The sequence below is a fragment of the Sturnira hondurensis genome, unplaced genomic scaffold (genome assembly GCF_014824575.4).
Source record: "Sturnira hondurensis isolate 20B ecotype Veracruz unplaced genomic scaffold, ASM1482457v3 Scaffold0025325, whole genome shotgun sequence".
Classification (NCBI taxonomy): domain Eukaryota; kingdom Metazoa; phylum Chordata; class Mammalia; order Chiroptera; family Phyllostomidae; genus Sturnira; species Sturnira hondurensis.
The window spans coordinates 301,480-322,899 of NW_028097956.1; the positions used below are offsets into that span (position 1 = coordinate 301,480).

Sequence of the window (21,420 nt, forward strand, 5' to 3'; positions counted from 1 at the left end):
ATTGGCCTGAAAAGCACCCAGAACATGGTGAGGGTACCGGCACCCTAGTGCCCTTGGCTGCCTGTCTCTGCGGGGTAGTGAGAGGACCCCCTCCAGAGGGGGACACCCTGGCCAAGTGGCTGCTGTTGGGATGGCTCTCCCTCCTCCAGGGCAGTAAGGTGCCCGCATTCACCCCCAGAGGCCTTAGGCATGAGGCAGAGCACAGGGACATGGGTGGCGGTGGGTCCCAGAAAGCCAGACGAAGTGTCAGGACCTCTCTGGTTCTGCAAAGGCTTTTACTGGACGGTTCCTTCCAGAGCACGAGACGGGGGGGGGGGGCCCACACAGCTGGGGGTGGGCATGGCTTCCACCTGCACCCCCGCCCCCCACAGTTGTGGCCCCAGCAGTCACTTCTCTAGGGGCGCATAGTTGAGCAGCTTCTCGATCAGGTCCACGTGGGCCAGCAGCATGCGGCGGCAGCAGTAGCGCTTCAGGCCCAGGGCGTCCAGGGCATCCCTGCGGGCAGCAGAGGGCAGGTGGTGGTTCGCACAGGGCAGGTGGTGGTTCGTAGGGTCCTGGCCCCACCCTCGGGGGCAGGTTCTCCCCTCGGCTCTGCTCCCATGGCAGCGAGGGAGACACCTCTCCAGGGAGTCACTGTGCCCGTTACACAAGCCAGCTGCAGTCCCTACTTCCCTGGGACCCAGCCCATTCTCCCTCAAGGCCTCCAGAAAATGTTCCCACTGTGGGCCGCAATGTGTGTAGATAGCGGCTTGAGAAATGGAGGCCAGACTGGGAGGTGGCACTGCAGAAAGGGGTCCTGTGCAGCCCACCAGTCCGCCCACAGCTTCCCTGTCCCCCTGACGCCTGCACTGAGAGCCTACGACTCATTGACAGGCCTGGGACGGGGGCAAATACAGTCAGGCTGTCCACACACGGCCAAGAGCGAGACTGGCGGGGAACAGACTTAAGCAACTGCGGACGAAGGGTCAAGCACAGAAACCGACACGGCAAAAGCCTCATGATGATAGATAGCTATGTGGTCAGGAAGGTGTCCTCTCCGAAAAGACTAGGGGGCTTGCAGGACACGGGGGTGGGCCCCACAGCTGAGAGAAGAGGTGAATAGCAGGTGGGCTGGGAGGACGCTTAACCGCGGTGGAGAGGCACCGTGCCTGGTCGGGGGTGCCTAGAAGCCCGCAACACCGCTGGCTTTATACCCAATTCCCTCCTTTCCCCAAACAGCCGGGGAGCGGGGCCCCGACCACTACCCGCGTTACCCCTACTCCTCGTCCTGCCCGGCCCTCGGCCCCGGCCCCGCAGGCTGGGCCCCCTACCCCGGCCCCGGGCCTCGGCCCCCACTTCCGTCCCAGCCCGGCAGAAGACCCAGGGAGGCTTCCCCCCGCACACCAGGCCCTCGCCCGTCCAGTCCAGCGCCTCACCCCTCGGTGTACTCGGCCTGCAGCAGCCCCAGGTAGGCCTCCCACTTGTTGCCGACGATTTTGCCGCAGGTGAAGCAGCGAACCGGGATGATCATGGCGACAGCTTTTCAGCGGCTGCTGTCCTGCTTCAGGCGCCTTTCCGGCCTCAGGCCCCGCCCCGCCCCGCCCCGGGCGCATCCATGGCGGGGGGGTGGCCATGCCCGCCCGCAGCCGCCCCCAGCCCACCCCGCCAGTTTTCGGAGCCGTCGGTTTTCACTTTTCGGTGCGACGAACTACCTCTGCGCGTGGCTGGGGTCCCAGGGCCCTCGCGGCCATGCGAGAAACAGACAGCACTCCCCGTCCGCAGTTTTGGTACATTCCTAACTACGGCGCTCGAGCGTGGCCTAAAGTACTCGGAGGCGCGGTTCGCGTTTCTCGTGGCTTCATGACTGACAGCTGAGCTGCGAACGGACAGCGCACACATGTATGGTGCCCGCCAGTGGGGATGCGGCCGGAGTCCCGCCGCCTGCGGCGCCGGAGCTGGGGCCAGACCCAGGTCCTGATCCGAGCGAACCGGCGTGGAGTTCGAGCCCGGAGCACTTAGCCCCGAGTCGAGCCGCCGCAACAAGTGGCGGGACGACCCCGCAGCAGGGCGGAGAGGGACTGGTCAGTCGCACGTCTTCCCGACGCCGCTCCTTGTCCGGCTGGGAAGGAGGTCACCCGCTTGGAGCCACTGTCAGCGGGTACCCGGGGTCTCTGCGGCTGAATTCTGGGGTCCCCTCGGGGTGCCGCTCGGCCGGCTGGCCCGTACGAAATCCGCCCCAGCCAGGTAGTTACCCATAGCCTCGACGGCAGGAGGGCACGGTGGGAGCGACAGGCCCGGGGGCGTGCTCAGCCGCCGCTAGCCGCCCCCCCCGACCCCCGGCGGCCGCCCCTCGTCGCTCCTTATCAAGGATGGGGCTTGGGGCTGGGGGCAAGTTGCCGGAATGGGCCTGCATCCGTTCCAGGCCAGGCTGTGCTTGGTCCTCGAGATCTGAAGGTGGGGGCGGGGCGGGGCGGAGAAGGTGGTCAGGGAGGGCGTCCGGAAGAGGCGCCTTTTCAATACAGAACCCAGAATTTTACTGGGGTTGCACCTGAGTGCGTGTGAACCAGGGCAGACGCTGGCAGAGAGAGCCTTGGACAGAGGCCTGGAGGCTGTACCTGCCGGGTCTGGGGACAAGGAGACAGGTGTTGTTGGCTAGGGCCAGGGCAGGTAATGGAGTTGGAGGTTGTGGGGCAGAAACATGGAGAATTCAAAGGGAGGGAAGGCTGTGTGTCTGGATATGGGGTGGGGTGAGCCCCATCATCTTGGAGCCGGGGTGGGGGTGGGTTTTGTGCCAGCGGTGGGCTTTGGGCTGTGGCGGGGGGATGTGTTACAGAGTGGCACCTATGACTTTAGGGTGTGGGCAGGCTCTCTGGCCTGGCATCTCTGGGTCTCTGTTTTGGTCCCAGGTGTCAGCTAGCTGCCCTCTCGAACCCTAGTTTGCGGGTAGGGAGATCCAGGTTGCCCTGGATCCGGGGCAGAGCTGGCCAGAGCTGCTGCCAGCCTGGAGTTTGTGCCTTCACTTTTGCCTGAGCTCTGGACCTCTTCCCCAAAGCATTTGCCATCCCCCACCCTGCCACGTGCAGAGCCACGAGCCAAAGCCACTTCCCTTCCTCCGACACCCCTCAACCCCCCCCCCCCCCCACTGACTGGACGCACATCCTGTTCCAGGCAGGATAGGGGCCTTGAGTCACAGTGTCCTGGGGTCAGACCCTGGCTGAGCTACACAGGCTGCCGGAGGCTGTGGAGGTGAGAGGGAGATCGGGAGAGTAGCCGGGATGTCCACTGGGTGGACCTTTGGGAGTGGGTGGGGGGAGGAGGCTTCCTGGAGGAGGGGCCCAGGGCCTGCCCCCACCACTGGTGCTCCTGCCCCACACAGTGTTTACTGAGAGTGTGAGGGGAGCAAACCTCCCGCCCTGATCCCAGCCTGGAGCCAAGCTGACATTCCTGGAATTCTGAGCGCTGTGCGTAGATTTGGGGGCAGCGGCAGCGTCATCTTCCCCAGCTCCTCCCTCCGGCTCCCTGATTTCCCAGGAGAGGCCATGAAGAGTAGGGTGGACGCCGCGTCTCAGCCCGTGTGCACTGCTGTAACACACGTGTGCGCGGAGGCCCCTTGGGACACTCGGGGCGCCCAGTCCTCGCAGCTCGCCTCTGCCCTGGCTGGACATCAGGACCCTGGCAGAGCCTCCGAGGTCAGCCCCGCCCCCACAACTTGGCCCAGAGTGGCCCTGTGTGCTGGGAGCTCAGGCTGAGGGTGAGCAGCGGAAGTGAGAGCCGGGTTCTCTTCTGGGTGGCTGGGAACAGGAGGGAGCTGTGGAGGCCCAGGGCACTGGTGGGGTGGGGGTGGGACTCTGCTGGCCTGCTGGGTTGGCGGGGGGGGGGGCTTGCTTACAGCCTCACTGGAGTGTCAGCCCAGATGTGGCCTGGGCCTCTGGGGAGGGCCAGAGAGCAAGGCGCAGGTTTTCCAAGAATGGGTGTCGGGCGCCCAGAGGTCAGGGGCACGAGGAGAGAGAACTGTGCTCACATGCGGTTTGGAACTCATGAGCTGTGTTTCTTGGCAGAAAGGGTCACTTGAGGGCAGGCAGGGGACAAGGGGAAACCAGAAGTTTTAGCTGCTGAGACTCTGGCCCTGATCATTGTCCTGGGAATACGCCCACCCACTGGTCCTGGACTTAGAGGTCTGGCTGGGGGTCCTCCTGACCCCCAGCTGTGCAGACATGGGGTCCCAGGCTTGGCTGAGGCTCCACTGGCTTTGGGTGGATGTGTGCTCACACAGGATGCACATAGTGGGGGGGTCTCCAGAGTCACCCACCTGCTGCACCCACACCCACCCCTGGGTCCTGGGCATGTTGGGTGTTGAGTGAGGGTGTTTGGGGGGCTGCTGGAGCCTGAACCGGCCCTAATGCTGTGGGCGTACCTGGGTCCATGGCATTTGGGAACGTCACTGTCTGCCAGCCCAGCCCAGTTGCCTGTGGGTTCTCCGAGGGTCCCACTCTGTGGGGGTTCAGGTGGCACAGGGGCACTCACTGAGGTGGGGTGGGCGTACACGGGGCATGAGTCAGGGTGCCCCCACCTCAGGGTGCCCCCACCTTCCCCAGGGCCTTGGCAGGTGGGAAGGTGCCCCTTGCCCCAGGGTCCTAATTGTGTATCCTCCACCCCCAACTGCGGGGGCCCCCACCTGAGGGTGGGGGAGGAGTGGGATGGGAAGAGTGGGGAGGGCCCAGAGCTTAGGCTGGCCTGGGTGGGCCCAGGAGAATGCAGGCCCTCGGTGGTTCCTTCCAGGGGACCCCTCCCTTGGGGCGGGTGTCTCCGAGCCCCTGAGGCTGTGGTGTGGGTCAGGGAGACAGCCCTGATGGGTGCTGTGGGTGGTGTGGAGGGGGTGCCCCTCCCCCAGGCTGGGGGCCTGGGTGGGCGCTAGGCTGGAGCAGGAAGGCGATACCACAGGCCTGTTTGTGTTGGCTGGGCCCTCCCAGCTCCTCAAAGCCGCCTCAGAGCTGCCTGGCCCGCTCCCTACCCCAATGGCCCCTGCTGGGCTGTGTGCCTGGCCAGGCCCTGCTGCGTGCCACCACTGGGGCCTGGGTGGGCCACCAGCTCTCCGTCTCCTGTCTGCCCACCCAAGGGTGCCAAGGCCACTATAGGTGCCCACTGTTTCCGCATTTGGGCAGACCTTCCTGAGTGTGCCTCGGTCTGCCCAGGTAGGTGGCACCGGTGTGGCTCAGATCGCTCCAGGGCCCCTAGTTGCCCCCCACTGTGGGGCCCAGCCTGGGCTGGCGGGCTGGTGTTTGTCATGGGCTCTCACTCAGCATGTCCCTATTGCCGCTGTGTGTGCTGTTCTGGGGGACACAGGCCTGTGGGGTTTTGCACCCAAAGGAAGAAAGCCCAGAGTGGGGAGTGGGGCAGGGAGCCTTCCCGGAGGAGGCGGCTGGGCCTGGGTGAGGGAGGGAACCAGCCCTGGTCTTGCTCTGCACCCAAGCCTGCCAAGATGGGTAAGGGCTGGTGGGGCGAGGGCTGGAAGGGCTGGACAGGCTGGAGGCCATTCTCAGAGGGCTCAGGGCTGCCGTGGGTGGGGCTGGGAGTGTGGCCACTGCCTTTCCTCCTGGCATTGACTGCGGTCCTGATATGTGGGGTCCAGGACTGCAGTGCCACACGCCCCCATGCCCAGGTCTGGGGGTGGGGCATGAGGACCCAGCTCACGGCCTGTGTGGGCAGTGGCAGACATGGTTTTTAGCTTCTGAAATGTTGTGGGCTTTTGGCTCTGCGCCCCAGGGAGGGGCTCACTGGAGACAGTGCGGGGGGGCGGGCCCCCCTTGCCTCTGATACTTCACTGGGCCCGAAACCACTCCATGGGCAATTCATCCCCAGGCGCTGCCACTGCTGGGGGCAGAGTGGGGGTCCCTGGGCCTTGGTGCAGGCTCGTCCTCTGTCCACTGTAAGGGGTGCTGTCTGCACCCCTCAGTGAAGTGGGGGTGGATCTCAGGCACACACAGTTGGGTGCAGGGAGGGGCAGCCACTTTGCCTGTCTCCCCTCTGTGGAGCCCCCAGCAGCCACGGCTGTGCCACTCATCCACCTGAGGGCCACCTCAGGGGCACTTTGTGCCACCTGACTTCCTTTCCATGGCAAGCCCAGGTAGCTCCCGGGCTGGCCGGGCAGAGGGGAGCAGATCTGGTTGCTTCCTAAGTTCACTCACACCTGGCCCAGGGTCCTTGCCAGCTGGATACTCTGCTGGGCCTGGGACAGGCCGAGCTAGCCCGGTGTTGCCTCCTAAGAGTGCTGTGTTGGGACCCCAGCTGCTCCATGGAGAAAGGGGACTTCTGTGGGGGAGGGGCTGGACTTTGGGGACAGGCTCACTGGGGAGGCCCCGCTGTTGGCCACAGTCTGGAGGCATCTCTGTCTGCACTGCAGTCGGCCTACTGTGCTGGGTGGGTGCTCTGGTTTCGTCTCAGCCAGACTTACCTGCTCGCCTGGGGTAATGGGCACCGGGTGGGAGAGGGGGTGGGGGGAATGAGAGAGGGGGTGGGGGGTGGGAGAGGGGGTGGGGGATGGGAGAGGGGGTGGGGGATGGGAGAGGGGGTGAGGGGTGAGAGAGGGGGTGGGGGGGTGAGAGAGGGGGTGGGGGGATGAGAGAGGGGGTGGGGGGGTTGCTGGGACAGCGCTGGCTGAGGGAGATGAAACCGAAGGCATCAGCCCTGGGAGCCAGGCCTCCATTCCCCACCCACCTCTGGCCCCAGTGTCCTCAAGGAAGACAAAGATGAGCAGCCAGGCCTCAGAGTGGCTGGCCCTGGGCTGCAGGGGCACTGTGTGGGGGTGGCTGGCTGCGACCCCACCATGGGGGGCTGGATCCTGGAGGGCACGTGCCTGCACCTCTTCTGTGACGGGCGGGGGGCCCTGGCTCCTCCACCAGCCCTCTGGGCCCTGAGTGTGCTCTGAGTTCCCCCCCCACCAACCCCCTACTACCGTGTACAGGGACTCCCAAGACCCCGAGTGCCCCCTCGGCTTGGGCACACAGGTGGACTGCGTTGGCTGGGCCAGGGGAAGGTGGCCAGAGGCCACGGGATCCCACTGGAGCCCCAGGTCACTGGAGACCATTGGCTCCCTGGGCAGAGCTGTGGCCAGTGGTCCCCGCAGGGCCCTGGGGGCCTTCCACTGCCTGCTTCTCCTCCAGGCCTTGGGCCTGCTCACCCTTGTCCTTTTCTGGGGCCCAGAACCTTTAGGCAGGGCAAGGTAGAGTGTGGGCAGGGCTCTCCTGCCCACCATGCCCTGGGCCCTGAGTTCCAGTGTTCTGCCGGGCACACGGGCGCCCCAAGGGGAGCTCAGATGTCCAGAAGATGGTCCTGCGGCAGCCCCGACCTGCCACCCCACACTGATCTCTCAAATTGTCACAGTGCCCGAGGGCACCCCTCCCCTGCTCTCCTCCTCTCATCCTCTCCCTCCCCCCTTCCTCGTGCCTTCCACTTCTCTCCCCTCCGAGCTCTGCTGCTCACTCTTGGGGACGCTGAGGGAGTCTTCACAGGGCTGTCCCAAGCGGTGGACACGCCCAGGTAGGCCTTGGCCACAGCCTCAAGCCCAGGGTTTTTTTTTTTTTTTAATTTTATTTATTTTTAGAGGGGAAGGGAAGGAGAGAGAGAAATATCAGTGTATGGTTGCCTCTGCCGGAAACACACAATGTACCGTGTGTCCCCTGCCAGGAACTGGCCTGCAACCCAGGTATGTGCCCTGACTGGGAATCGAACTTCGATCCTCTGGTTCGCAGGCCCTCACTCAATCCACTGAGCTACACCAGCCAGGGCTATCAAGCCCAGGGTTTAGGGCACACCCCTGCCCCAGGGCCAAGGGAGGGGCTGCAGGCCTGACAGGAAGTGGCGCCCAGGGCCCAGAGACTGTGGGGTCCCCACCAAAGCAGGGATGTCAGTCCCAGTCTGGGTTGTGGGCCTGTGAGTGTTCCTCCAGGCTGTTCCTGGTGTGTGTCCTGACTTGTGTGCACATCATCAGTGCAAGGAGCATGCGTGTACGCTCAGGGGTGTGCAAGTGACCCTGGTACCTGTGAGCCTGGCTCGGGTCCATGGCTGTGCGTATGTGGACATTTCTGGGGTCCGACTTCTAGCCTGGTCTGGTGCAAAATGAAATTTGGGGCCCTCTGTTCAAGGATTACCAAGAATTTAAAAATGATGGCAATGGAGTTTCAAACCAGCCAGGGTTCCTGTGTGCCTGCGGGGGCAGGCCTGGGGGGCCACCTGCCTCCCACGGGGCCTGTCTCTGGGTCCCCAGGGATCTCTCTCGAGCCCTGAGCTGTCTCACACAGTGACTCACCTGTCCTCCCCGGGCACCCAGGGCTCCCCAGAGCACCCCCGACTGCTTGCTCTCCCTCGCCCTGGCTCCTCTCAGGGGCTTATGTCTTAAACCGAAGCTCTGCTTCCCCACCAACTATCCCTCCAGGTTGGGTACCCCAGGCTGACACCTTCTCTGCAGGCGCTCCTACTGACCCAAGCTAGGAGCTGAGGGAGCTCTGCGGTCCCAGCTTGGGGGGCGCAGGTCCCAAGCCCAGGGTGGCGGTGAGGGAGGCTGCTCAGCCAGTGTGCACCCCAAGGAGTGTTGGGCTACATTGTCTCGCTCCAGTCCGGAAGTCTGGGTCCGGGACCAAAGCTAGAGCCAGCCCAAGTGGCCACCCGACAGCAACTGGGTCACTCTTTCATTTGCATATCGGTGTGGTTGGAGGTGGGCACAGGGCGGCTGCAGGAAAGGCCGGGGGCGCCTTTCTGGGGCTGAGTGCAGCTCGGGACGAGCCCCCCTACCCGCCCCGGCCGCCCCCCCCTGCGCCCAGCCCCCACTAATGCTTCCCTTGCACTCGGCGAGAATCTTCCTCCGGGCGCGCGCGCTGGGTGGAAAGAGGAACCTGAGGGGCGCCGGCGCCAGCTAGGGGCCGGGTGGGGGCGTCACCCCGGGTCTGGGATTGGCCAACATCGGTGGAGCGGTGGGATTTGCTGGGCAGCTCCTGGAGGCGGGGAGGGGTCCGCATGGGGCGGGGCAGGCGCGGATTGGCGGTGGGCGCGGGGCGGGGCCGCAGGGTCTGCGCTCAGGGCTGCGCCGGGCGGGCAGGTGTCCGGGGCTCACCGGGCCGAGCCCAGTGGTGTGCGGGTGTGCTATCCCAGGGGCTGGGGGCCCGCGGCCAGGGGGCGCGTGGAGCTGAGCGGCAGGCGGATGCGGTGATCGGGGACGGCGGGCGCAGGGTGCTGAGCTTGGCGGCGGCCCGGCGTGATGCGCCGCTCCAGCACAGACGAGTCCACGTACCGGCGCAGCCCGTCGCCGCAGGGCAAAGAGCCGGGCTTTGCGCGCGGTGGCCCCTTTCGGCGTTACAGCAGCCTGTACGGGCGCGGGGAAGGCGGGGATGCCGGCGGCTCCTTTTTCGGACTGCACGCCAGCCCTGGCCCCAAGGCGGCCCAGGCGCGCTACACGTCGCCCAAGGGCACCAAGTACGTGGTCTTCTACCTGGACCTGTCCTTCATCTTCCTCCTAGAGCTGAAGCGTTGCGGCATGGCGCGCGGCTGCCTCCAGGGCGTCAAGTACCTCATGTTCGCCTTCAACCTGCTCTTCTGGGTGAGTGGCAGTGGCCGGAGCTGCCGGGACCGGGTCTCCGGCGTTCTGGGGCCCAACTGGAATGGGGGCGGGACACCAGGTCGCAGATGTATGTGTGTGGGGGGTGCGGGTCCCCTGGGTCGCTGCTGCTTTGGCTGGACCTGCCAATGGGGTGGGGGTGGTTCCTGTACAGGGAAGCGGGGAGAGTCCTTCTGCGCCTCTACACCCGGGGCAGCGGCCCACGTCCTCTCCCCTCTTCCTGAGATGGGGTGGACCCTTCACGTGCGGCCCCGTGGGGCTACTTAGGGCCCTGAGCATGCCTGCCTGGGGTTCATGTCCCAGTCTGTGTGCTGGGGCTGGTGCCCCGCCCCCCTCCCCCCTCCCCCCGTGTCCTCTTCCCTTCGGCCCTGCAGCTCCAGGTTCTTTACCAGTGCGGCGCCCCCCCCCCCCCCCCCCCCCCGCCCCCGGCCCTGTGGGCCGTTGCCCCAGGCCTCCCCAGCCCGGCTTATGAGGCTGTGGGGGTGGGGCAGTGCCAGTCTCCGGAGATGCTGTGTGGAGGGAGGGGGCATGCACTGAGACCTCTGTGGGTCAAACACTGAGCAGGACCCTGGGGCAAGGTGGGGCCACCCTGAGTGTTGGTGGGTGTCCAGGCATCTGCCTCCTGCTCTCCAACAGGGGGTGTGTGGGAGGGGCGTCCATAACTTTTGCTCAGTGGGTTGGGTTTGCTCAGATGGGAGGTGCCTGAGTCCAGTGCCAGCCCTACTGGTGCTCTGGGGTGGCTCTTTCTTGCAAGACGGGAGACAGAGGTGCCACCCTGCCCCTCACTGCAGGGAGGGTGGTGGGCTGTGGCTGGGGTAGGTGTCGCCCCTGACCAGGCCTCCGGCTGCCCTGGCTGGGCTGGGAGGCTTGTGGGGGAGAGGATGCCGAGGTCACTCCCTGCTCCACCATTAGCTCCTGAGCCAGCCCTCCAGCCACCACTGGGAGTGGGGGCGTGGCTTTGGCCCCAGGGGCTGTGGCCTCCAGGAAGAGGCCTCATTTGCATGTTTCTGGGCATTGGGTCCAGTGAGGTCGAATGCCCAAAAAACCAGGCCCACCTTTCTGCAGGGCCCCTTCGTCTTGGGCCCTGGCTTTTCCCCTCATTTGGGGGTGGTGACATCAGGAATCACTGGGGGGGTGGGCACTTACGGCTGCAGACAACAGCATGCCCAGCGCCAGTGGCCGTAGGGGTCGCTGAGGTGGGCAGTGCAGGGTGTGCCCTGGGCGGGGGCAGCGGGTGTGGGGATGGGCTGGTCCCGAGACCTGCCTGCATGGAAAAGGGCCCCTCCAGTGTCCGAGGGGCAGGAAAGGTTTGTCACCCGTCTGAGCTAGGGTTGACGTGCCTACTCTTCTCGGGAGGAAACAGGCCTGCCTGTGGTCACTGGTGCGTGGAGCCAGGTGCCCTGGGGCTGGGAGCCTGGGGAGTGAGTTCGCACGCAGGCAGGCTGTGGCAGGGATGGGTGGGGCCCAGAGGGGTGGTGGCTGGCCCTCAGGCCCGTGCCTGCCCTTCGACAGCAAACGGGCTCTCACTGGGCAGGGACAGCCCCTTTGGGGACAGCGGGTCTCCTCTGAGGCGCACGCAGATGGTGGGCCTCTCAGGGCTGGGGTTGTCTTCCAGAGGCCCTGTCCTGGGTGGGAGGGCCGGGAACAGAGCCTGGGGAGGGTGGGCTGCACTGCGTGAGGCCAACTGAGCAGCCCAGGCTTCCACTGAGGTCGGCAGCTGTCAGTCAAGCTCTTCCTTAACAGAGAGGGGGCCCTGGTCTGGGAAGACTGGGTGGCCCTGTGGGTGGACCTGGGTGGAGGCAGGTCAGCAAGGTGAGCTCAGCTGACCTCAGCAAGGTGAGGGGGTCCCCTTCCCTCTGCCTCCCTCTGCAGCTGGCCTTCTGCCAGGTGCAGGTGCGGGTCTGCCAGGCTGAGGGCCCCCCCAGCCCCTTGCTCCACCTCTCTCCCAACGTGTGGGCAGGGCCTGCTGGACAGTTAGGGTCGCAGCCCTGCCAGGCTGCCCGCCTGTGCCCACGGTGGCACCCAGGGCAAGTCCTGCCCTCCTTGTGGCCTCAGTCTCCCCACTTCCACCCCATGGGCCCTTGGTTTTCCTGGGACTGTTGGGGGTGGGGGCCCACAGTGACGGTCTCTGCAGAGCTGGGGCCATGACTGGCCCAGTCCCCCTTGCCGTCGGGAAGCGGAGCCACAGGGCAGAGCCAGTGAGCCTTCAGACCTCGGACCCTGTGACAGCTGTGGCTCCCTAACCTCCTGGGACCGGTGGGGCCACCCTGTGTCATGCTGGGGGCCACCTAGAAGTCCTGGCTCAAGCTTCTTCCTGTGCTCGGGCTGGGCGGACAGCAGGCTCTGTTCTCTGGTGGCCACGAGTGGGGCTGGTGGGACCCGGCCTGGCAGCATTCGCTGGTGTCCCCCTGGGGGGTGTTTGGCTGTCCTGGCCAAGTCAGGGGTCAGGATGCCACAGGACGGCTGTCTTGAAGGGGCTCTGGTCCTGGGGGCCAGCTGCCGGCTGACGGACAGATAGGGACTCTGGGGCTGGGGACGGTGATGTGCTCTGTGGTGGCCGCACCCACTGCTCCCTCCCCAGGCAGGCACAGCTGGACAGCACTCTGAATCAAGGTGAGGCGGGAACAGGCAGCCGGAGGCCTGGGGCGGCGGTCCACCAGGGGCCCTGCCGGCCCAGCTGTGGCTCCGATGCTGGCCCTGGTCCTGTCCTGGTGGCCATGTCGGGCCCGCTGTCCGGGGACTTCGGAGGGTTCTCCAAGGGCTCTGAGGGCCCCTACAGTCCATCCTGCTGGGGGGGACGGGGAGGCGGCCTGCCAGGCCCCTGTGTGGGTAGAACAGAAATCCATAAGTGAGCGTGGGCTGCGAGCCATGTGGCCTCGGCCGCAAAGGGGGCCTCAGAGGTCAGGAGGTCGGGCAGGGGTCAGGTCCCGGGTCCCAGCTGCGTCTCCCAGCCCCTGCTGTGGTCCCGTCCCCGGCCTGCGGGGCCACGCTCAGCTCGGCGTGTCCTCTGTGGCTGTCCTGAGGATCCAGCCGGTGAGGTGCTGCCCTTTGGGGCCAGGCCTGGCTGCCTCTCCTCACTCTCCCCTCCCTGGCAGCCTTGCCCTGGTCCTTGTCTCACTGCCAGGAGCCCCTCGCTCCACACCTCTCCCTGGACACTGGCCTCGGGGGTCTTTGGTGGATGGGTCCATCTCCTGGATGGGCCAGGGCTGAGTCTTGGGGACACCTCGGGGGCTCCTAGGATCAGGGGTGAAAGAAGAGGACCCATGAGCGCAGGGAGCTTGCCAGTGTTTGAGACAATCGATTGCTTGAATTTTAAGTGGAGTTGCCGCCCAGGTAGCAACGCCCCGGCCCCTTCACTCAGCGCCCGGCCCCAGCCTGGGCGCTGTGGACCCGATCTCCGGCGCAATGGGCAAATGTTGCCACTCTGGAACTGCGGGGAGATGGTGCCCTCCACCAGGCCCAGCCCCCACCCCGAGGCTGCACCGGTTGCCCGGTGAGGGGTTTCTGGGCACAGGCTCGGCCCCTGCAGGCACAGCAGCCCTCCACCCCATTCCGAGGACATGGCCAGCTGCCCGGCCATCTGCCACTGGGAGCCTTGGGGCCAGAGGGGCAGTGGCAGAGGGCCCGCTGGCCCCTGCCTCACTGTGGGCGGAGGTGGCATCATTGCCGGCCCTGCCCCAGGCCAGCCTGAAAAGTGTGAGGACAAGGAAAGCTGTGGTGGAGACAGGGCCTTGGCCAGGGGTGGGCGGCAAGGGCACATGGGAAGGAGACAGGGAGGCCCCAGTGGCTGGCAGGGAGGGGGTGGGATCCTGACAGGTGGACCCTCCTCTCCCAGGCTGTCATGGGTCCGGGTCCACTCCTGGGTGCCCCTGGGCTCCTGCCGGGCCGGACAGGTGTGGGGTCCTGGATCCCCAGCCACGCCGTCTCCGCCAGCTGGACCGGGGAGGAACTGGGGAGTCTGGCCAGGGTGGGGGGCCCTCGGATCCCGCATCTGAGCTCCTGTGTCTGCGTGTGATGTGGCTGATCCTCTCGTGCGCTGGGGGGCTGTAATTTTCCTGACAGAATGTTTTCAAAGCTGCGCATGCAGGCATGCTTCAGAGTCACAGGTGATCGTGCTGGGCACACATGTGTGTTCTGTCAGCCTGTGTCTGCTGGAGACCTTCCGGGGACCTGAGGGGACAAGGGTCACAGGCAGCGTGTCGCTGACGTGCAAGGGCATGTACACTGTTGAAGGTGATGTGCTGTGACAGTGTTGGCTGTGTGTCTGTGTCACGGTGCATGACAGCACGGGTCTGGGTGACAGCCCATGGGTGTCCCTCCTGCTACCTCCAGGAGGTGGGGATGTTGCTCGGAGTGGTAATGAAGGAAGGATGGCCCGCCAGGGCTGGCGGTGGGATCTGGTCCCGCCCCACCCGAGCTCTCTGCCTGGTGGCCGTGGCATCCATCCCCTTTGGGCTGTGTGGTCTCATCTTTCCTGCTGACGAGAGCCACCGCACCCTTGCAAGCAGAGTGCAGGCTGTTTGGGTTTTAAATAATAGCCCCAGCACCTGCCCCCTGCTCGGGGACCTGCCCATGCAGCACCTGCCCCATGCGGCAGCACCTGCCCCATGCGGCAGCCCCACCCACTGGGGCTTGGCCTGGGGGCTCAGCCCCAGACCGTGAGCCCCTGATACCCACAGCTGCGAACCTGGAAAGGGGTCTCGGGTCAGCGGGACCCAGTCATTGCAGGTCACTGTGGCCTTTGCCAGAAAAGGCCTGACTTCCGGTTTCCTCCAGAGAGCCGGCCCACCCTCCAAGCCCCAGGGCAGGTCTAGGCTGTTATTTCTGCACACAGTGCCTCAGTCAGTCGGTGGTCCCTGCTGCCGCCGCCCCCTGTGGCCCTTGGAGATCCCAGGAGACCCAGAGGCCATGGGACGAGGTGCTAGGTGTCCTGCCGGGCATGGCGGACCAGCAGGGGCACAGCTGGACAGGCAGGTGGGAGACTTCCATGAGCCAGTGCCCGTCCCTGCTTCCTCCGTGCCCCACGCTGTCACTGGTGGCCCAGGCACGCCGGGGGTGCCCAGAGGTGCTGTGACCAGGTCTCGTTCCTGCTCTGGGGCCTTGCCGCAGCCAGTACTGCGGACGGCACCCCGGTTGCTAGTTGGGGCCTGCTTCCCGGCCCCCTGCAGGTGGGGGCACCCCTGCCTACCCAGGGGAGTGGCGTGTGTGTGCCTGGGGTGCATGTCTGGGGTGTGTACCGGGGTGAGGAACCAGATGTCACGTGAGGGGCATAGACACCAGGTGACACGTCCAGTCAGAGCGTCCTGGGCCTCCCACCTGGGCAGCTGCCCTGGCCTCAGCCCTGGTGCTGGACACTGCACCAGGCCTCGTGGGTTCTGATCTGGGCTGTAGGCAGAGGCCTCATCTCACATGGCAGCCCTTCCGGGAGCTTCCAGGCCCTTGCACCAGGGTTCCCCCAACCTGGCGCTCAAAGTCACCGGGCCTGGGCACTTCCTGCCCGTGTCGCAGTCCCCAGCCGGCCCCGTGGGGGGCTCAGGGACAGGGGAGCCCCCTCTGGGCATGCCTGGCACCAGGTGGCCCTTCAGGTGGCCCTTCGGTGGAGCTTCCTGGGCCCTGCCCTGAGCTAGCAACATCAGAAAAGGTGATTGCAATTTTAGACAGTCCTCGTTTTGGGGGGAGAGGATCCCCCCATTGGTGGATGGGGGTTCCATTGGGGGCTCTCCTTCCGTCTGTCTTGGAGGCACCCCAGACCGACGCTGTGGGAGCCTGGCCCCGCCCGAGCCGCATCCTGAGCCATATTTGTGGTCTCCTGCCAGCTGCAAGCACACTGTCTGGGGAGTTGGTGGGGGCAGCCGCAGCACCACCAGCCCCCCCTCCCCCGACTGCTGGTTGGGCAGGGCCTCCCTTCCTGAGAGGTGTGGGTCCCTGTCAGGGTCAAGGCCCGGGGCACGGGGTTGGGGGGGTGAGGCCAGCTGCTCGGGGCTGGCTGGGCAGGCGGTTCCGTTCCCAGCCTCAGGAGGTGAGCCTGGCCGTTGAGGCTTGGGAGGCCTTTTGCAGGGGGCGGGCTGCGGGGTTTGTGGTGGCCCTGGGTCATGCTGTGTCCCTTGGGGTTTGGTGGCCCAGCCAGTGCTGGCTGTGCAGGGTGGGCACTCTGAGGGGCTGGATGTGGTGGCTGGGGCTGCCCTGGGGGCTGAGGCCAGGACACCAGGAGGTCCGAGTCGGGTGGGGCCTCAGGGCTGCCTGGCCTCCCCCAAGTGCTGGCCCCGCCCACAGCCCACCACACACCCTCCCTTCTTCCCGCCATGCCTTCCTTCCCCCTTTCTCCCTCTTTGATTGACTTTTGTGACCATCAGCGATTCTGAGATTCGAGCAGACCTCTGGTGGTTGACAGGGGCAGCGAGGATGGGCAGTGGGCTCTCTGCTCCCCGTCTGCCAGCCTGCCCTTGGGGGGCCTGGACGGTGCTTCGGGGCTTACGCTTACTAGGGAATAGCTGGGGTCACGCAGAGGGGCCCACAAGATGGCGGCCACACGGGGCCTGGTGGTTGGGGTCTTGGGGCCGCCCACTGGGAAGCCAGACTTGAGGGAGAGCATGTGCGGGGGCCTGCTGGTCTCTGAGGTGGGGTGTCCCTGGGCTGCCGAGGGAGGAGGGGCTGTGGGGCCGGCCCGTCGCGAAGGCAGCGCAGGCTGTGTTCTGGGGGGAGATGCTTCTTGGAGGGGAGGCACCCCCCGGCAGTCCCGGCGCCCCGGCCCAGGCAGTGTCCTCGGACCACCTCCTGCCAACCACGGCATGTTCAGGCTGTAGGCATGGGGCCCTGCTGTGCCATCACTGTGGCCTTGGATGGGGGTATCGGGGCAAGTCGGGGAGGACGTGGGGCGGGGAGGGTGCGCAGGGGGCGTGCCCTGGGCGCCACCCAGGCTGCGGCCTCACCACCCTCCCCCCGCCCCATGGTCCCAGCTGGGTGGCTGCGGCATCCTGGGGGTCGGCATCTGGCTGGCCGCCACACAGGGGAACTTCGCCACCCTGTCCTCCTCCTTCCCATCCCTGTCGGCTGCCAACCTGCTCATCGTCACCGGCACCTTTGCCATGGCCATCGGCTTCGTGGGCTGCGTCGGGGCCGTCAAGGAGAACAAGTGCCTGCTGCTCACCGTGAGTGGGGGCCCCCGACACAGGACGGGACAGGGACAGCGTGTGCAGCACGCAGTCCCTTTCAGGACCCCTCCCCAGCTGCTGCACCTGGCCTTGGGGTCTGGGACCCTTTGGTGAGAGGGCCCTAGTCTGGCCTTGGCCTTGGAGGTGGACCTGGAGGCAGGATATACTTCTCTTCCCCGGGGAACACTGACCATAGTTCAGAAGGCGGAGGGCCCTGAGCCAGGCTCCTTCCTAGTAAAACACCAGCGGTGGCCGGCCAAGTCCTCAGCCGCCTGTTTCAGACGGGTCCTCTGTGCGAAGCGCCCTTACCCCGGTGGGGCCTCCTGAGGGTCTCGGGAGGACTTGTCCCCCACCTGCACAGCTTCCCCAGGAGTCCAGCATGGTCTGGAGGCTCCCATCAGGGCATGGGGCTCGGACCCTCGGAGCAGTGGGTGGGGGTGCAGCTGGGTCCCCATCTGCCCTGCTTGGGGGCTCAGACCCCTTGGGTCGAGGTGGAAGCTGTAGTATGTATGGGGCCCTGACCCCAGGCTTTCCCCCTGGGTGAGCCCCAAGTCCGGACCCAGACTGAGGGGAAAGCACTTCGGGGACCCCAGGAGAGGACAGAGCCCACTCCTCTGGCACCATCTGCCCCTTTCTGTCCACGGTCTTCACAGTGAGCAGGCACCAGCCACCCCAGGCTGCCCTGCAGGGTGTGGCGGAGAAATGGAGGTTCCCCCCACCTCCGGCATCCTGGGCTGTTGCTCTGCCTGCCTGCCTGCCCCCCTGGGGACCCAGGCCCACTCGTGCACCCAGGCCTGAGGCCTGCGCCCTGAGGTCAAGGCCAGACTAGGTGAAGCATGAAGGTCGGAGGCGGTAGGGAGCCTGATCCCCAGGTGTGGGGACCTGGCTGGGGCTGCTGATAGCATGTGGGGCCCGGCCCTTGGAGGGTGGAGGGCTCCAGGGTTTGGGGAGGCCGGGGTTGCTGAGGCCCCGCCCCTCCCCACGCCCCTGCAGTTCTTTGTGCTGCTGCTGCTGGTGTTTCTGCTGGAAGCCACCATTGCCATCCTCTTCTTCGCCTACAGCGACAAGGTACAGCTTCCGCTGCCCACACGGCCTCGGGAGTGGGGCTCTGCCCCCACCAGCCAGCCAGGGGCCTCAGCTGGGCAGGCATGGAGGGGGCGCTGTGGGCTCCGGCCCCGCCCAGCTCCCCAGCTCCTGCTGGTCCCGTGGGTGTTGGTTGGTTGGGACAGACTCCCGTCTCCCACTCACCTGCTCACCCATCTGTTTTACGTCAGCGACTTCACAGGCGGCTCATTCTCGGGTCAGACCTGAGACTGTTGGTTTTTGCTTCTCCGTCCCACTTGGCCATGGGAACTGAGCCGGCTTCTCTCTCCTTGGCATGTCCCGTGCACCTTTTAGGGAACGTGTCGTTTTTCTTCTGGCACCAGAAGACACTCCAGGCCCCGCCTGGGCAAGCCCTGTCTGGCGGGACCAGCCATCTCTCTCAGGAGCTCCTGGTCCTTCGGGGGAGGAAGGGCTTGGGGGCCGAGACCCGGGTGGTGGTTCACCCGTTGCCCCCAAGTATAGGGGCTCCCTGGCCCCTCGGGGCCCAGCAGGGAGTGGTGTGTGCAGACGGCTCTCGGCCCAGTGCCTGGCCTGCGTCTGCGTGACCTGCTGAGCCCGTGCTGCTGTCTGGCTGGTGTGGTGCTCAGCGCCACAGTGGTCCGGGTGGACAACAGGGGCAAAGGCCTGGTGCTGTAGGGGCTGCTGGGAGGAGGTGACTCCGGTTGGGGGGGGCACAGAGGGCAGGCAGTGTGGGGTCTGGGTGAGGACAGCCTGGCTGGCCAGGGGTGGTCCTGCTGACCCCACCGCACCTGCAGATCGACAGGCACGCACAGCTAGACCTGAAGAAGGGCCTGCACCTGTACGGCACCCCGGGCAACGTGGGCCTCACCAACGCCTGGAGCATCATCCAGACTGATGTGAGGGGGGCAGGGGGACCGGGCAGGGCTGGGCCTGCGGGGCAGGAGGTGCGGTGTGCGCCCCTCAGCACGGTCCCCACTCCCTGCCTCCCACAGTTCCGCTGCTGCGGCGTTTCCAACTACACAGACTGGTTCGAGGTCTACAACGCCACACGCGTGCCCGACTCCTGTTGCCTGGAGTTCAGTGACAGCTGTGGGCTGCACGCTCCCGGCACCTGGTGGAAGGCGGTGAGCCCGGCCTGCCAGCTGGTTCCACCCTGGGGCCTGGGGGGTGTGGACGCTGGCCCCTCTGATGCCCGCTCTCCCTCCAGCCGTGCTACGAAACGGTGAAGATGTGGCTCCAGGAGAACCTGCTGGCCGTGGGCATCTTTGGGCTGTGCACGGCGCTGGTGCAGGTACAGAGGGCGGGGTCTGCTCGGAGCTGTGGACTGCCGCCTGGCCCCCCTGCACCCACACAGGCCCCCCGAACCCCAGGAGCAGATTGGTCAATACCCTGCCCCCTGTGGAGCCCATTTCCCCAGGCAGAGGGCATTTGTGGGGTGCTCGGGGACACCTTCACTGGCACCCGGGGACAGGCAGGCTTCCCTGCATCTTGTGTGGTGGGCCTCCCTGCCAGGTGGGCAGAGGTACGGCCTGGATGCCTCTGTGCGGGGACCCTGTGGCCCCAGCCCTGTTGGTGGGTGGTGGTCACAGGGCTGCCCAGCGTACAGTGAGGGTGGGCAGCCCAGGCCCTGGCCACCAGGCCCAGCCGATGGCCCCCGAGCCCCAACACTGGCGTCCTGGCCCTGTGGAGGTCCTCAGCAGCAGTGGCTGGGGAGCTGGAGGCCAGGCTGTGTCCCTAAACTCGGTCCCCAGGGCAGTGACTGTCCCTGGGGTCAGAGCTGGTCAGAGCTGGTGATCACAGATGGATGACAGACAAATGGCAGGATGCGGGGCCCTGAGCAGCTGGGATGGGGCATGAGGCTCAAGACTCAGCCTCTGAACCCCCCGAGGTGCCCGTGCCTGCAGGGGCAGGCCCGGACAGCAGGCTCAGGGGTGTGGCTGTTTGGCCCTCCCCTCAAGGGGGCCAGGCCACATGGGAGGCTGTGGGTGGGGTCCCAGCCCGAGGGCAGGTCCCTGCAGCGCGTCTGCCCTCCCCCTCGTGTCCCCACAGATCTTGGGCCTGACCTTCGCCATGACCATGTACTGCCAGGTGGTGAAGGCCGACACCTATGCGTAGGTGGCTCACCTCCACGCCGAGCTGCCAAAGGACACCACCCACCCCGAGATGACTGGTCCGCCGAGGCCCCTGCATCAGCCTGGGTGTGTGGGGGGGGGAGGGCAGGCGGCAGCGGCCCTGGAACCCTTGGCCAGGCCTCTGAGCACCCTGCTGCAGGGGCAGCCCAGTGCTGGCCACACTCAGGGGCTGGAGGCAGAGGGGCTTGTGGCGCCTTTTAATGTTCACACCCATGTGTTTTCCAGAGGAGTGTTTCTCTGACCCAGCACAGGGCAAGGGGTGGGGGGCCACACATGGGTTGGGGCGGGGGTGAGGGGCCCACTGTGGCCCCCGGTGCTTGGGTGGGGCAGAGCCCCGCCTTTCACATTCCATGGGGGGCCAGGGCAGCCCCCCCCAGTGCATCTTAATAAAGTATGTGGGCAGCAGTCCCCACCTCTGTTTGTCCTGGCCCTGACCCCCCATGGGCGGACCACGCCTAGGCCAACCCCTGTGGTCATGGACCCCCGCCATCAGAAGGGGACTAGCGCCTGGAGGGGCTCCGGACCCCCGGAGTCTCCCTGACCTGCCTGGGTCCACCCTCCCACCTGCATCTGTCTTCTCCCGACTCTGGCTGGCCCCCCTGCCCAGTGCCCATCCCCCTCGACGCCCCTGGATTCAGCCCTAAACCAACACACAGGTAGGTCCTGGGACATGCTTGGCACTGGAAGCCGTCTCCACATGGCAGCGGCAAACAACAGGTGAGGAGTGACCGCCGCCAGTGCCCACCACCCGGGGCCCAGACCCAGGGCTCCCCCCGGGGACTCACACACAGGTGCCGCTCGGCGTCTGGCCTCAGCCCACGGTCTGAGGCAGTACGGGGGTCCCACTGGGGCCCCACGGGGGCGGCAGCCCGGCCTCCAGCACCAGCCCCACACAGTGCCTGGCGCACTTGTCTCCCCACGTGCTGCCCTCAGGTGTCTAGCCCCAGGACGCCTCTCAATTCCCCACCCCCTTCACTGGTCCCCATTTCCCAAACCCCAAGTCAAGGAGCCCCCCTTGCATACCCAGTGTCTTGTCACCGACCTGGCTCCATTCCCACCAGCACCCCGGTCACACTGCCCCGACTCCCGTGGACTCGCAGGCACCTCCAACCCAGCACTTCCCGCTCCCTACCATCCTGCCCAGGCCTTGGAAGCTGGGGCCACCCAGGGCCACCAGTCTGGGCTCAGAGGACGAGCTGGTCAGCGGCTGGCCTGCACATGGGCAGGCGCGTGCACACACTCAAGGCAGCACACGCTGGCTTCTCACAAGGGCCCCACCTCACCCCCCACCTGTCCCTTCATTCAGGGCCAGCCCCACCCGATCTGGGAGGCGGCCCATTTCCCAGGACCCGTGGGTTGCTCCACTTCACTGAACAGCAGGCCTGGCTGGAGGCAGCCCCAGGGCACCGGCATGGATGGGGGGGACGACAGTTCGCAGGGCCTGGTAGAAGTGGGGAGCCTCGAGGCTGCCCCTCCACCCAGGCCA

At 66.2% G+C, this 21,420-nt stretch overlaps 2 protein-coding genes across 8 annotated transcripts; one reads left to right on the forward strand and one right to left on the reverse strand.

The window, feature by feature from the left end:
- Positions 1-256: 256 nt before the first annotated feature.
- POLR2L (RNA polymerase II, I and III subunit L) lies at positions 257-1,577 on the reverse strand. Its single transcript, XM_037039212.1, has 2 exons — positions 1,416-1,577; positions 257-495 (listed from the first exon to the last, which is right to left on the reverse strand). Exons 1-2 carry the CDS (start codon positions 1,508-1,510, stop codon positions 387-389), a joined length of 204 nt encoding a protein of 67 aa, XP_036895107.1. The 5' UTR covers positions 1,511-1,577; the 3' UTR covers positions 257-386.
- Positions 1,578-1,705: 128 nt separating this feature from the next.
- On the forward strand, positions 1,706-20,206 carry TSPAN4 (tetraspanin 4). Of its 7 annotated transcripts, none has more exons than XM_037039204.1 (8): positions 1,706-1,878; positions 9,489-9,568; positions 16,543-16,734; positions 17,731-17,805; positions 18,597-18,698; positions 18,795-18,926; positions 19,010-19,093; positions 19,852-20,203. In XM_037039204.1, exons 2-8 carry the CDS (start codon positions 9,506-9,508, stop codon positions 19,915-19,917), a joined length of 714 nt encoding a protein of 237 aa, XP_036895099.1. In that variant the 5' UTR covers positions 1,706-1,878; positions 9,489-9,505; the 3' UTR covers positions 19,918-20,203. The 7 variants fall into 7 exon arrangements, with proteins under 7 accessions (XP_036895099.1, XP_036895102.1, XP_036895096.1 ...); XM_037039207.1 differs by lacking the exon at positions 1,706-1,878 and adding an exon at positions 2,144-2,223; XM_037039201.1 differs by lacking the exon at positions 1,706-1,878 and adding an exon at positions 3,122-3,225.
- Positions 20,207-21,420: the final 1,214 nt, after the last annotated feature.